The sequence below is a fragment of the Dipodomys merriami genome, unplaced genomic scaffold (assembly GCF_024711535.1).
Source record: "Dipodomys merriami isolate MVZ:Mamm:240054 unplaced genomic scaffold, mDipMer1.0.p SCAF_8, whole genome shotgun sequence".
Lineage (NCBI taxonomy): Eukaryota > Metazoa > Chordata > Mammalia > Rodentia > Heteromyidae > Dipodomys > Dipodomys merriami.
Window position 1 is genome coordinate 44,425,121 of NW_027206401.1, and position 14,230 is coordinate 44,439,350.

General features: G+C 39.4%; 1 protein-coding gene across 6 annotated transcripts in view; it reads left to right on the top strand.

Moving 5' to 3' along the window:
- Positions 1–6,120: 6,120 nt before the first annotated feature.
- Epha7 (EPH receptor A7) overlaps positions 6,121–14,230 on the top strand; it is a 164,997-nt gene continuing 156,887 nt past the window's right edge. For 2 of the 6 annotated variants that reach the window (XM_070010691.1, XM_070010692.1), the window contains exons 1-2: positions 6,142–6,476; positions 11,018–11,082. In XM_070010691.1, the coding sequence (XP_069866792.1) occupies positions 6,380–6,476; positions 11,018–11,082 (162 nt within the window). In that variant the 5' untranslated portion in view covers positions 6,142–6,379. Of the gene's footprint in view, positions 6,477–11,017; positions 11,083–14,230 lie in introns of all 6 variants that reach the window. The other 4 variants (XM_070010693.1, XM_070010694.1, XM_070010695.1 and 1 more) reach the window with 3 other exon arrangements.

The window sequence follows — 14,230 nt, forward strand, 5'->3', positions numbered from 1 at the left end:
ATGGTTCATGCCCACAATCCTACCTATTCAAGAGACAGAGATCTGTGGATCATGGTTCGAAACCTGCCAGGGAAGAAAAGACAACGAGACTCTTATCTCCAATAAACTACTCAGAAAAAGCTGGAAGTAGTGTTGTAGATCTAGTAGTAGAGCACTAGCATGAGCAAAAGAAGCTCAGGGACAATACCCAGGTCCTGAAATCAAGCGTCAGGACCAGCAAAATATTTTAAAAAATAATAATAGTATAAAGAAAGAATACTTTTTCACATTTAATATTTGAAAATCTTAATTTAAAATGAGGTTTTGATCATTATTCCCTTTGCAGAATATTATGCCAATCAGATTATGAGGCTGTAATCAATTTAACTCACATCAATAAGAAAAAAAGTAACTAGCTTTTTATGGTTGGCTTGTCCAAATGTAGGGGAAATCTAGCACTTCCTTTTTGAGGTGCTCCATTTCCTTAATTGTGTAAGAATTTCTTGGAACATACCATTCTAAATTGGTAGGAATGTATACAAGTAACTGTATTACATAGCATACCACTGGCATTATATTCATTATATCATATTGTATAAGTCTTCAAAAACAGTGATGCATTGTTCTATAGATCTCTCACAACTGGAATTTTACTCTCATTGGTACAGCTCCTTTGGTTTATGGTTATGTAATGAACAGCAACATGGGAACTTATTGGCTAGGTTCTTCCTTCCGGTATGCATGTGACATTATCCAAATTTTAAGCTAGGTATTTGCTTTTCCCCAGAAGAAGCACTTCTTTGAGGTAGATGGGTTCATTTCATCTCATTCAGATCAACTTAGTCTTCTAGAGCTTCTAATATTTTTTAAATTAATATTAGATTAGGCATGAGTTATCGTCTTCTGGGAAGGATCTTGAACTTTTATTCATATTTGCCTATTTTATCCACAGAGAACAACTGCTTGCCAAGTCAAGTGGTATAGTGAGTACCATTTTGGAGAATGTTTAGAATTTCTCAGTAGAAATGCAGATAGCTGTACAATTGCACAACTAGGGGGTGTTCACATGCATTTCTTTTCCAATAAAGGAAATTCTAAACAACAGTGATAGATGGAAGAACTATTGATTAGATCTCAGAATTCTATGAGATTAATAAGACAACTTTGAGAGAATTTCATAGTTACTATGACAGATGATTAGGGTAAGAGGTAGTCCCTAAAATATTTCTCAGTCAGAACCATCCTGGGACATTTAGAGGATTCTGAAAAACTACATCCTCTGATACATCCAGTCCCTGAGCACACCTGAGTGTGCTTCAGTCTGGACAAGTTTCCACTATATAAACATTCAGTAAGTAGATAGAGAGTGAAAAGGAAGATTTCTGAGGTCTATCTTGGTTCTCAGAATTCCTCAGACACTTTTTATGAGTTTTTATGAAACAGGTTTTAAGCTCTAAGGTGATTTTGAACCTTGTTTACTTATTTCTGTAGAATGAAGTCCAATAGCATTTCTTCCTTTCTTTTCTCTCTCTTTTTTTTTTTGAAGAAAGCTTTTAGTTTGTGGACAAAAATACAGAGCTAAGAAACTTGAAAGCACTAATTAGGTAAATAATATAAAGTCTCATGCATGTACACACACAAACATGCACAAAAATATAATTAGGTCATCCTTATGCACTGGACTTGGTTGGTTGGACACCCAGTGGTCCTTGCGCCCCCTGGTGGTCATTGCGGTAGCACAGCTCTTTTTACACCTAAAAATGTATAGAATACTAAGTTCAAGATGAGAGAGAGGGAGAGAGAAAGGGAGAGGGAGAGGAAGGGAGAGAGGAAGGGAGGGAGGGATTGAAGGAGGGATGGAGAGAGAGAAAGAGGGAGAGAAGGAGACGAGGGAGACAGAGAGAGAGACAGAGAGAGAGACAGGGTGGGGGGAGGAGAGGTAGTGTGTATAATTTTGAAGCTGGGTTTCCCTATCTATGCTGGTGGTTAAAGGAAAAGTAAGTATAAGAAAGGAAGAAGTTCCCCAGGAAAAATCATGCTTTCTTACTCCCAGTAAAGCTTCTTCCTCTTAAAAGTATTATACCTGTTAAATGAGTCTCAATATTCTATGCCACAGTCATCCAGTCATATTTAGTTACTTTAATATTACTATAATAACAGTAATATATTACTTAACAGTTTGGAGTATTTTAAGTAATAAAAGAATTTTAGTGACAACTTAGCCATATTCAAGTGAACTGTTACCACTTTGATATAAATTACATTTTTGTTAAACTGCCTTCAATTAATTCAATGATAACAGTTGCATAGTTACAACTGCAATCTCTTAAAAACTCATAAAGATTATAAAGTTTCATAAAGAGATAAAATGATATCTTGGCTTTTAGTTTGATTTCTAATCTCTGATTTTTGATAGTTAGCCAAATCTTAAATTGAGAAGAATGAAATTAGTACCTTGCTGTATGTTTTCCTTTTATATAATTTTGTACATGAGGTATCAAATGCATATTTTATGTACAATATGTAAACTCTGCTAATGAAAATAGTTTTTCTGTGTAATGGGATAGTTTGCTTAATTTTGACTTAAAACACAAGTAGCAAACCCAATTTTCTGTAATATCTATTAACAGACACATAATGCTTCCTTTACTGTTTATAATCAGTTTATTCTAAACAGCACCTTTTTCTAATTCAGTTCAAACTACCCCCTTTTCTGTGATGAACTTGCATTTTCACATTTACCAGCTGTGAATATGCTTATTGCACAAGTGCCAAAGTAGTGGGTTCAGAAACAGCCCTTCACTTTGGTGGTTGTTGTTAACTACTTGATTTGACAGCCTTGGATTTTTCACATGCAGAAGTCTCCAGTTGTTTCTTTACTGTCTAAAAGCCTGATACCTAGACACACAAAAAAAAATGAACACAGAACATTTTCCTTTTTTTGAAAATTCACAGAACTCATTCCCTGAAATTATTGTAATTTGCTTCTGAGCACTACTTCTCTCTTAAAATCAGAGAATATTTTTATTGTAATTTGCTTCTGAGCACTATTTCTCTCTTAAAATCAGAGAATATTTCCCAGAGGTGAATAATATGGCAAATATTAGTATTATAAAAAGTTAAAACAACTGTTACCCTCATTTTGGATCTGTGTCTTGAATTTGTGCTTTTATTTTCATATATGTATAGCTGTGGTGATTGGCAATGATTATAAAGATATAATAACCCCAAATGCATAAAGAGTAGGTATGTCTTCTTTGTATTGAGTGAGGAAAAGCATATTTCATTTCTTTACTATACCTTCACGGTATATGTTTCAAAGAAAGGAACATATATAAAACCATTTTAGCTTCAGTATCTTTTTCTATTTATTTTAAATTGGTAACTGTAAGTATGCTACTTAATCCACAATAACGTACAATACAAATAAATGTAAAAATATTTCTCAGAATTTTTGGGGGGTAAATATGTTTGTTGAATATGTTATTGGGTATTTCTCAGGAAAAATCATTCATTTTATATGTACACTGATTTTGTTTTCCCGAAATTTGTTCTAGAAATAATATGCCAGAAACAGTGAATATCAAGCTAGAAATCAAGTGTGTTTTTTTAAGTAACGTGAGGAAATTTGCTATTAGATGATATTTTAAAACATAAAAGATTTTAGTGTTGGTTATTATTTTCTTTCATTGACTTTATTTACAAATAGACATATAGTTCTACTGTTAGCTCTTTAGAGTTTAAATATGAATTTAAATACTGGTGCTGTAAAATACTGTATAAGCAACAGTCATTATTTCACTTGAATGCTGTGACTTGTTTATCATTCATCTAGAAATGTTATTTTCCTTTTGCACAAGGAAAAGAGAGGAGGTTGTGAAACCTAACATTTAGTATCCTGTGCAGTTGTGAATGGAGAACTGTCACCAGCCTGGCACATGTGTGGATAATCTGAAGCTTCTTAACTCTAGAAAGAAAAGTGGAGTTCCACATGTCTCTGCGCCTCACAATGAGAGGGATACAATGCGAAGACTAAGCCACCTACACTCAGCAGACAGAAAGATGCCACTGGTTTCCTGGCTTTATAGGAAAGTATTTGTCTTCACAGCACTGAGAATGAGCCATTCAGTGGATGAAAGGCATATTTTAAACTTTAAAGGCTACCTGGGTGTCAATCTAAGCATTGAGAATGAGACCCTAGGCAAAGTGTGGAACCCTGGAGAATTTATTTAACTATTCTAAAGTACTTTAATTTTTGTGACTTTGTGGTTCTGTGAGTTGCAACACTTCTCTTGAGGTTTTTTTTTTTCCTGATGTTTTAGTTTACAACTTTTACCTTTAAGACATTTAGGTAAATACTCATTTATCTTCTCATTTATTCTGCCTATATTATTTTATCTCCTTCCAGCATTAATCTATTAAGCTATTTACATTTTGTATGCATCTTTTAAAGGGCACTTAGGATGCTTTTAGATACAACTCTAAAATATTTAATAGACATAATGGCTAGGGAACATATAACATTTAAGAATTAAGCTATATAACCAAAGCTGATAGATGAGAAGGAATTTCCTTTCTCTCTTCTATTTAGTCATATCAAGCAAATAAAAATGATAGGAGCATAAAATAAAGAAAAAATCACTTGGGGGCTGTCATCTCTGAAAAGCCTTTATATACACACAAGAAAACAATTTACTTTATATTCAAATATAGTTCAAAGGGGAACCGTTTGAAATCTTAGGTGAAATCAAACATTGAGTCTATCAGAAATGCAGGCAATCTACTAAGGAATATCTTTTTTTAAGGAAGAAATACAGAAAAAAAATGCTCTCCTCAAACATGTGATCAAATTACTCTGCATGGCCTTTGAAATAGATGGTTTGGCAATTAAGTTTTTAAAGTTCTTCCTCTTGTTTATTACCCACCTCTTGGGCGCAGAAAGCAAAGCTGCCTAATGGAAAACAGATTTCTGTACGCAGTTATCTTTGCTGTTCCGGTTGGGTGAATTCAACTGGAAATGTTCCTTTTTTTTTTTTTTTAAATCTTACTTTCTCTTTGAAAGATAATTACAGAATAATAGTGAAATAATTGTTAAAAGAGTCAATATTAACCAGAGGAAGTTCTTACCCTGTGAATATAATACGTCATCCCTTTCTTTAAAATTAAATACAGCGGAATGGAAAACGCTCTAAGTAGGAAAGTCAAAGAACAATCCCAGAAAAAGTAAAAAACGTGAAGAAGAAGACAACGTCAATAACAACCAACCCCCCCCCCCAACAAAACAAAACAAAACCTGGAGACAATGTGAACGTGTTTGTCTGAAGCCCTCTTTTACTCAAGAAACTGTTGAGAGACTGGGTTAAGGGGAGTGTGTGTGTGGGGGGGGGGAGGCGTTGTGCATAAAACAAAAGACTTCCTTTCTCCAACTCCCCTTTTCCGAGTTCCTTATGTCAGAGGTTGTTGGAAACTCCTGAAAACATTTTTGTTCATGCATTCGGTTAAATTTATTCTTCCAAGGATGAGGGGTGGTGGTGACCAGACACTGTTCTTGAAGTTACAGAAAACGAGAAGTAGAAACTTTTCAAAAAATGCAAATAAAAACAAAAGCTACCAGACTCCGTGGAGTTTGGAACTAGAGGAAAGGGGGGAGGGAAATAAAGTAAAAGACACTTTACTTAAAGGCACAGCTCATTTCACCGTCCAGGCTCCGAGACATTGATATTTGGGCTAGGGCTTGCTTCGCCTCAGGTTCCTAAAATACAGCTCTAAACAGGAGTGCAAGTGGGGAGCCTTGCTCTCGGATTTACTCAGCTTTTGGAAAGCCGCTGTGGCCAAGAGCAGGGCGCTCCCAATCATCCTCCGCTAGCTATCCATCCCCCTCCACCTCCGCCACCGCCGCCGCCGAGCATCCTGTGCGAGCCTGGAGCTCAGAACCAGGAGGGAATCCTGGACCCGCAACCTGACTCCGCTCTGCTCTGATTGGCCGGTCACTCGGACCCCGCCCCCGAGGTGGAGGCGTCTGTCTCACCGGATCCCGCCCCTCGGCCCTGGGAATCGCGGCTTGGCAGGCCGGCTGCGCCTGCCAGTCAGTGAGAGTGGCGGAGGCTCTGGGTTCGGAGCCCCGCCCCCTCCCCCCTAATTGATATTATTGGAGTGTGGAGCAAGCGGCCGGTCTGCAGTCGGAGACTTGCAGGCAGCAAACACGGTGCGAACGAACAGGAGGGGGAAAAAAATAACATAAAATAATAAGGGCTAAACGTGGAGCAGCCGGCCTGGGACCGAGAAGGGGAATCGATGCTAGGAGCGCAATCCTAATACTAATAATAACCCACTTCGGAGAAAACAGCCTTTCCAAAGCTACGCGTCAACTGCGACCTAAAATAAAACCTGCTCATGCACCATGGTTTTTCAAACTCGGTACCCTTCATGGATTATTTTATGCTACATCTGGCTGCTCCGCTTTGCACACACGGGGGAGGCGCAGGCTGCGAAAGAAGGTAAGGCGATGGGAACGCAAAGTTTGTTCTGACTTATTTATTTAGCTGTCTACCTGCACGAGCCGGCTCGTCCGCCGCGCTGCCGGCCGCGCCTCCGGCGCCAGTCGACCCTCCCCCGCCGGCTCCCCGCCCCCTCGCCGCTCGGGCGGCCGGCTCGCTCCGGGCGGACCAGCGGGCGCCCAGCCAGGGTTTCTCCGAGCCTTCTACAGCCAGGCGCCCCGGTCCGTCCATCGAGGGGAGCGGGGTTTCAAGCAGGAGCAGACCGGAGGGCAGGAGCGGCACGGGAGGGCGGGGAGGCAGGGGGTGAAGGAGACGGCGGGTGAGCTCATGCCCTAAGACGGACCCCAGGCGGGTCCCACAGCCTCTCGCTCCAGCTCTCTCTGTTCCTTCTGTCTCCTCTCCCCTCCGGGAGGGAAGGAGTCCGCGACCAGAGTTGGGCTGGAAACTGGGGGAGTTGCAGCCTCGATCGTCCCTTCCGATCACCCCGCGGGTGAGCGGCCAGTGCTCTCAGAGCCTTCCCGAAAGCTGCCGCGACTTGCGTGAGCTCGGAAGACTCGGGTTACTAATGAAGTGCTCAATGCGTCGGGGAGGCGGCGGGGGCCTGCGGTGGGCGCTCGGCCGGCGGCGCGGAACAATAACGCCTCCGAGGCGAAGCGGAGCGTGCAGCGCGCGCGCCCCGCGCCCAGTGCCCCGCGCTCCGCGCCCCGCGCCCCGCGCCCGACGGGCGGAGATGTCTCCATTCAGCGCGCTCTACCGGGCGCTGCAACCAGCGGGTGCTCAGCGGGATCCGACCCGCCGGGGACACAGGGGTGGGCTGCAGTTATGCAATTGGTAATGAGATGTCGCCTGGGTGATTAGAAGTCTCCAATCGTTTGCCCCTCGGTCCGGCAGTCCAGGATTCTGAGTGGCCAGACCGTGCGGACACTGAGGGTGTTAGTCCTGGTAGAAGGGGGCAGGATTTATTTGCCGGCTGGGTACGCCGGGGTATGGTGTATTTTCCCTTCTCCTTTGAACCATTGACAAAAGGTAAAATACCTTTCGGTGCCTGTAGTTGGAGCTGGGGGGGAAAAAAAACAAAAAACAACAAACCCTGTCAATGGAAGCGTCTCGCTTCTGAAGCAGTGTCACCATGCCGAACCCCATAGGTACGGTTGATGATCCGACATTTTAAAAGCAGCATGCCAACAATTCCTTGTTTCCCGAGGTGTCGTGGAGGAGCCATCATCTCTTCGATTTAGGTCACGATGGTAATGAAGTCCGGGTTACTCCTCGGTCCTCCCTTAATCTATTCCCGAAAACTTGGTGGTTGCGGGTTGGTTTTCTTTATTCCTCTTACCCACTCCTGTTCCTTCCCTCAACATCCCCCCCTCCGCCCCGGTTCCCCCAGCCCGGGGCTCATGCAAGCTTTCAAACAGCCTGACCTTCTGACCCCCAGTTTCCACATCCACACACTCAGCTGAGGATGAACTCATTCAGATAAAACTGTGCGTTTGGGTTGATGCATACGCGTTTGCTGATAAGCCATGGTCTGCTAGAAACGCAGACCCATAAACACTATTATATACATGTATATATATGTATATATATCAAAACCCCACATTTCCACTCTCTGGACATTAGTGATCAGAAACAGCCATATCACTTTGCCCCGAAGGCTTCGGCATAGCGGGATCTAAAGAAAAGTTTTCGCCGCCGCCGCCGCCGCCGCGGCGGAGCCCGGAGCGCGAGCACTCTCGCAGACTGGAACAGGAGTTTGAGCTATAAATAACTGCATCACTAGGGGGAGAGAGGTTCCTGCAGCCAGCCTGTCTCGCTTGCTCTCTTTTGCTCTTCTGGGTGCTTACGTGGAGAGGATTTTGATTCTAGGAGCCTGGATCCTTTAAATGCACAAGTGAGATGTTTAAAAGGCAGGTGGAGGGACTTGCTCTGCGGCGGGCGGGAGGCGAAGGCGCCCGAGTTCCGGTGGCGACGCTTCCGCACCGCGCTCGGCGAGCACCGAACCAGAGCTGGCGCGTCGGGGACTCGGCCCCCCGGGCGGTTGGGAGCAGGGCCCGGGGCGTCCACAGGACCCGGGCTAAGTGCCAAGAAGCAGATACTCAGCGTCTACTGGTGTGGGAGGGTGGCGAGAGGAAGACCAGGGACCCGGTGCTTTTACAAACCCTTCGCTCCCCGCCACGTCCTCTCTGGGAGGTCGGTTCCCGCTACTGAGCGCGGGTCTAAGTCCATCTGCTACTCAGAGGCTAATTGCAGCAACTGCTTTTCCTTTCCATAAATGCAGCCGCCGCCGCAGATCCCTCATGAGAAGCCGCTTCCCGAAAGCCCCTGTCTTGCTCTCGGCTCCTTCTAGAGCAAGGGCGCCACTGGCTCCCCAGAGTGCCCAGGTCTGGCGGAAGCGTAATGGATGCTTGGCGCGGCGGGCGCGCCCGTCTGCCCTGCACCGCCCCGCCCCGCCCCGCCAGCAGCCCCGCCCCGACCCAGGGATCCTGGCCGTAGGGCTCTGATTGCCTGGGTCAGGGCGCACCCCGCCGCCTCTCGCCCAGCTCCACGCCTCCCCGCCCTGCTCCCGAGCTGCGAGGCTCGGTGGAAGGGGCGCGGGGGAAGGAGAGCGCCGCGCTCAGAGCAGGAAGGGGTTGTCCAGGGAGCGGACCGTGGGCAGAGAGAAGCTGATCACTTTCGAGCTGTGTCTGATTAAATGCTCGCCGGCTGGTTTGGCCTGTCTCGATTTGTTAGTTTCCTCTCCTAACTTGCCAGTAGTAACTATATCACTTGCCCTGCTTTGATCTGACTCCCACCACCCGATAGCTGAGCAGCAGCTGAAGGACAATCGCAGTGTTTACTGTACTCAGAGAAAGTCACCTGGTTTTAATATCCCACTCCTGTATTGTCCAGCACAAAACACCAAGAACAACCACAAAAATAGGAGGCAGAAAGCAGGGAGAAAAATCTCAAAAGGAGAGTAACTGGAACCCACATTGTTGCTACATGCTTCATTCCTCACATTGAAAGTAAAATAAAATGTGTTTTTAAAGTTTATCTTATTTAAATTAAATAGTTCAATGATTTTTTGATATTCTAAGTTAAAATGCGAACGTGAATCTTACAAATCATGAGTGTTTGCCATTGAAAGGGAATCAAAGGCTTCTAATGAATTCAAGCTTTCTTTTTCCCTGACATAATCTCTGCCAATCTTAAGTGTAAAACACTACAACAGATGCACAGAAACGGATTCCTCTCTATTTTCGGTTACCAGAAATACCTGATTCTTGTCAAGGAGTTGGACACATAATCAAATGTTCTTTTGTTTTCAGTGCATACAGAATTTCCTCCTGGTGATTCAGAATTGCTCTGAATTAAAGAACTCATATAAGCACATATAAATCAATTAAATATAAACTAATGTTTCTGGTGGGACCGATATTAAGCATGTTTGCATATGTAAAGTATATTCATGATCATTTCTGGGCAAATTGAGGCAGTTGTCAAAATGCTTATAGAGTCAGGAACATGTGCTAAACACACGCACACACACGCACGCACACACACACACACACACACACACACACACACACACACACACACACACACACACACACACACACAAACTTCCCTGAGTCTGAAACCAGAGCAAATGCTTTAGGAGAATAGTTGTCTTAAAAAGCAATAAGACCTATCAAAGTATAATGTCTTAAAGATACATGATATCCTAATACATTGTCTTATTAGTAGTTGGTGGAATATTAATTAAACTTACATGAACATTCAATTATTTACATATTTATACTCAGTCATAGCATAAAGGTAAAACACAATTTTTTTAGAAGTTGATTTAGTTTGAAGCATTCTGAGCTAATACATTGAAATGTGTGTTTATTAATGACCCCCAAATGTTGTCAATTACAACCCCAAAAAAATTTAAGCAAGAAAAAAAAAATCTCAAAAATAGGAACTGGAACAATTTAGCTGGTATTAGATATTACTTTGTAGCTATATTTTGTAGGTTATTTGTTTTCCTCATGATAACTTATTTTTAACATTTATGTATTTACTCTGGTTTATAAGAGAAAACGAAAATTTTGGTTTTTTTTAAAAAAACCTCTCTCTAAAGGTGGTGGTAAATACTGTTAGTAAAATAGTTTAAATTGGTGACTGAAAAGTAATGTGGGAATTTTGTTTTATCATGTTCACTTAACAGTTTTAGAGACCTCAGTGATTTATAAAACTTCAGTAGATAATCCCTGTATAAATGATTATATCACATTAATATTTTCCTTCCACTTTCATGCTCCTATTGCATGGTGAATTGATTTTAATATTTTTAATAAAGCCAAATATAATATTGATATTTTAATCTATTTCCCCTCTTAAAGTAGAATATACTTGTATAACTTGATTATTTATTGTACTGTTTCTTTATATAAATAATTATGCCTATGTCTTAATTCATAAAGTGGTAATTATATAAATATTTGGTTCATCTTAGTATGTTTACAGATGTATTTCATTTTTTTCTTATAACATTTGGAATAAACTTTGTCTTTCAGTACTACTACTGGATTCTAAAGCACAACAGACAGAGTTGGAATGGATTTCCTCTCCACCCAATGGGGTAAGTAGTTCTTCTCAAAAAATATGACTATTTATTTTTAAAGCAAGAAACATTTCTTTTTTCCCCAAACCCACCGGAGGATTTATTCACATGAATACATTTAAACTTTTAATTTCCAATATGCTGTTCAATATTTTAAGACATTGAGTTCTCTAGGTACAGAAGGTATACTTAGAACTTTGAGAAATGGAAAAAAAAATCTGTATAGCCACAGTAATACAGTGGAGTTCTCATTGTGAGAGGAGTCATACCTCTGTGTTCAGGCTTTAAATGCTAACTAATTACAGGGAACATTCCTTTCACAAACTCACTTAAACCACTTTAGTTGCTTTATGCTTCTGTGGTATAATCGCCAGGTATGATGTGTGAAATTCTTTAAAACAGTATGTAATCTGTTTTCCTCTTTTAAAATAGTTTTACCACCATTCAAAAGACAGTCTACAAGGAAACTGAAATGTAAGGTACTGACACTGTGGCATAAGATTGGTTGTCAAGCATTATTTAGATTATCTAAATTTATTTCAGGTATCATCTACTGTTATTAATCAAAAGTGATGGCAGATTATGTTAAGCTTCTAGTAAAAATCTGCTCTCATAAATGCAAAATTTGTCCAATCAGCATATAAGAAGTCCCTAAAATATTGACTATTATTTTTCATATATTCAGGAAGATATATTACTTACTTAGTTTAGTTTCTATATTTTCTTTATGATTGTGAAATAAAGCACATTATCTGACTCTTCTTAAGGACTTAGGTTTTTAGTTAATTTTACCTTTGGTTCATGAGCAAAAAAGCATGAATTATGGCAATATACAAATTTTAACAGATTTTGCAAAGAGAATGAAGATCTGTAAGGAACGTACCATAAAAGCAATATATCATGACCTAAAAATCAGTATAGAGATATAAATGAGAACAGATTAAATCTGCTTAAATCTGACTATTTCATTCAATTAATTTCTAAGCAGTTGCTTCATACTATATCATGTTTTGCTCACAAGAAATTATGAAAAAGTGACAAATAACTTAGAGATTAAGAGTGTGCTGAGTCTGAGTTATATATGTAAAGCTTTTTTTGAAAGTATTTTCTATAAGTAAAATAATAGACATTACAGAAAGACATTCATGATAAAAAATGAAACACCTTCTTTGCCAATGACAGATGTGGTCCATTTTCTATCATCCATCAATTAAAACAAATAGAGACAAAGGATGGTTTTATTTCACAGGAGAAGTAAACTGATATATGATTGTAGTATTTCATCCATGTAATCCACAAAATGATAAATTATGGCTGTCAGTGTTACCTTGGCCTCAAATGAGCATTTTATCAGTCCAGAAATTCATGATCTAGCAAGCGGTAAACCCTACATATCTATAGGAATCAAGCGATCCTACTAGAAAATGAGAAACACCATTTCCATATGTAATGCATGTGCTTAACTAGAAAAAGATTGTTAGACATACATATTAAGAAAATTTTTTTATAAGCAAGCAATAAAATGTATTAAAGTTAAGACATTTTTCCCAATAGTGGCATTTGTGCAACTGTTTGAAGTGTTAAAAAGTGAAAGAGAACAAGAATAAACATATGTATTTACACTAATTTTTACTCATATTACAGTTTTCTTGGAAATTTTATTTCAGTAATGAAAAACATAAATAGAAGTTAAATGTTATTAGGCTTCATAGGTAGTTTGATTTGCCACACTTAGAAGTAATTACCCTTAAAGTTAGATAAAGGATTTTTGAGAGATTCCTTCACAAGTAACCCTTCATTTTTTTCATACTGATGAATTGTCAAAAAGGCATATTTGGCTCTATAGATTTGGGGATTTTTTGGTAAATGTCATTATTAATTTTTCTTCTTTCAATAATTTCTTATTAAGAGTCCAAACATATCCATCCACATAAGTGAATTTGTGTTTGTTGGACTGATTGCATGTCAGACTATAAGAAGCTCACTGAAACAAAGAGAAAATATGTGTACTGTTAAATAGTCACAAGCAAAATTGATGCTAAACAAGTCAGAACATGAAAATTGGTTATTTGAGGAGCCTTGCTGATACTAGGTTGTCATCATAATTAAATAGTAGCAAATGCTAGGTAACTCTCATGCAAAAAAATTCTGGATTGTTGTGTACTGCTAATTTGTCAGTTTTGTGAATGTTCTAAGGACCCGTTTTAATAGTAGATAACACTATTTTACAGAGTATTTAAGTCATACTTAGATCCTTTTACAAATAAAATTCATTTCCAAATAGTATTTTATTTTCCCATTCACATATTTTTGAATTAATAGTTCCAATATTACCTTCTATATGACCTTGAACTTGAATAGATATTTCTGGCATTTCTTATTAGATAAATAAATATAAGTTGATAACAGTTTTACTCTTAAATATCATAAATATAAGGTGGAAGGTTTTGTAATATCAAGGAAACACAAGTTGCTGTTAAGTCTATCATGTAAAGGGAATGTGTTCATTGTGAGTGGTAGATAGTATACATGGTTCAATAATCATTGCAATTATTGCTAAATTCACTTTTTCTTTTTAATGAGAATATACAACAGCTTGTACTATATATTGTATCAGAATATGAATGCATGCTTTAAAATACAATATTTATCTTGCTATTTATCATGTGTATTTGGTTTTCTAATATCTATTAAGTGTTACTTCTTTATATCTCAATTTGAAAACTATTTTATGATACCCACATTATAGATATGAACATGTTAGTGAGTACTTTCACAATTCATTACTCTTGGCATTATTTTCATCTGCATATTTTTGGATAATCTAAGTATAACATGGAATTAAAATGTCAACTGAGCTATCAGAAATTTTGTGTTGCATATGTGTGTATATGCCATTTAAAAATTTAAATCATAGTGATCTTTAGTCTATAGAAATTTTAATCTCATAAGAGAATATAACATAAGCAAACATGCAAAGAAAGGCTAATATACTGGCAAACAGTGAGCAAAATGAAATATTTATTGCATTTCAAACAATGCAAGCAATATAAGTGGTATGTGGATAAAAATGAAATGAACTGGAAATCAACCCTACTTTTTTGGTTTACTGTGTGTGCTGGGATAGAAATCAACAGACCCTCCAAAGTTCCACATTTGTGATATG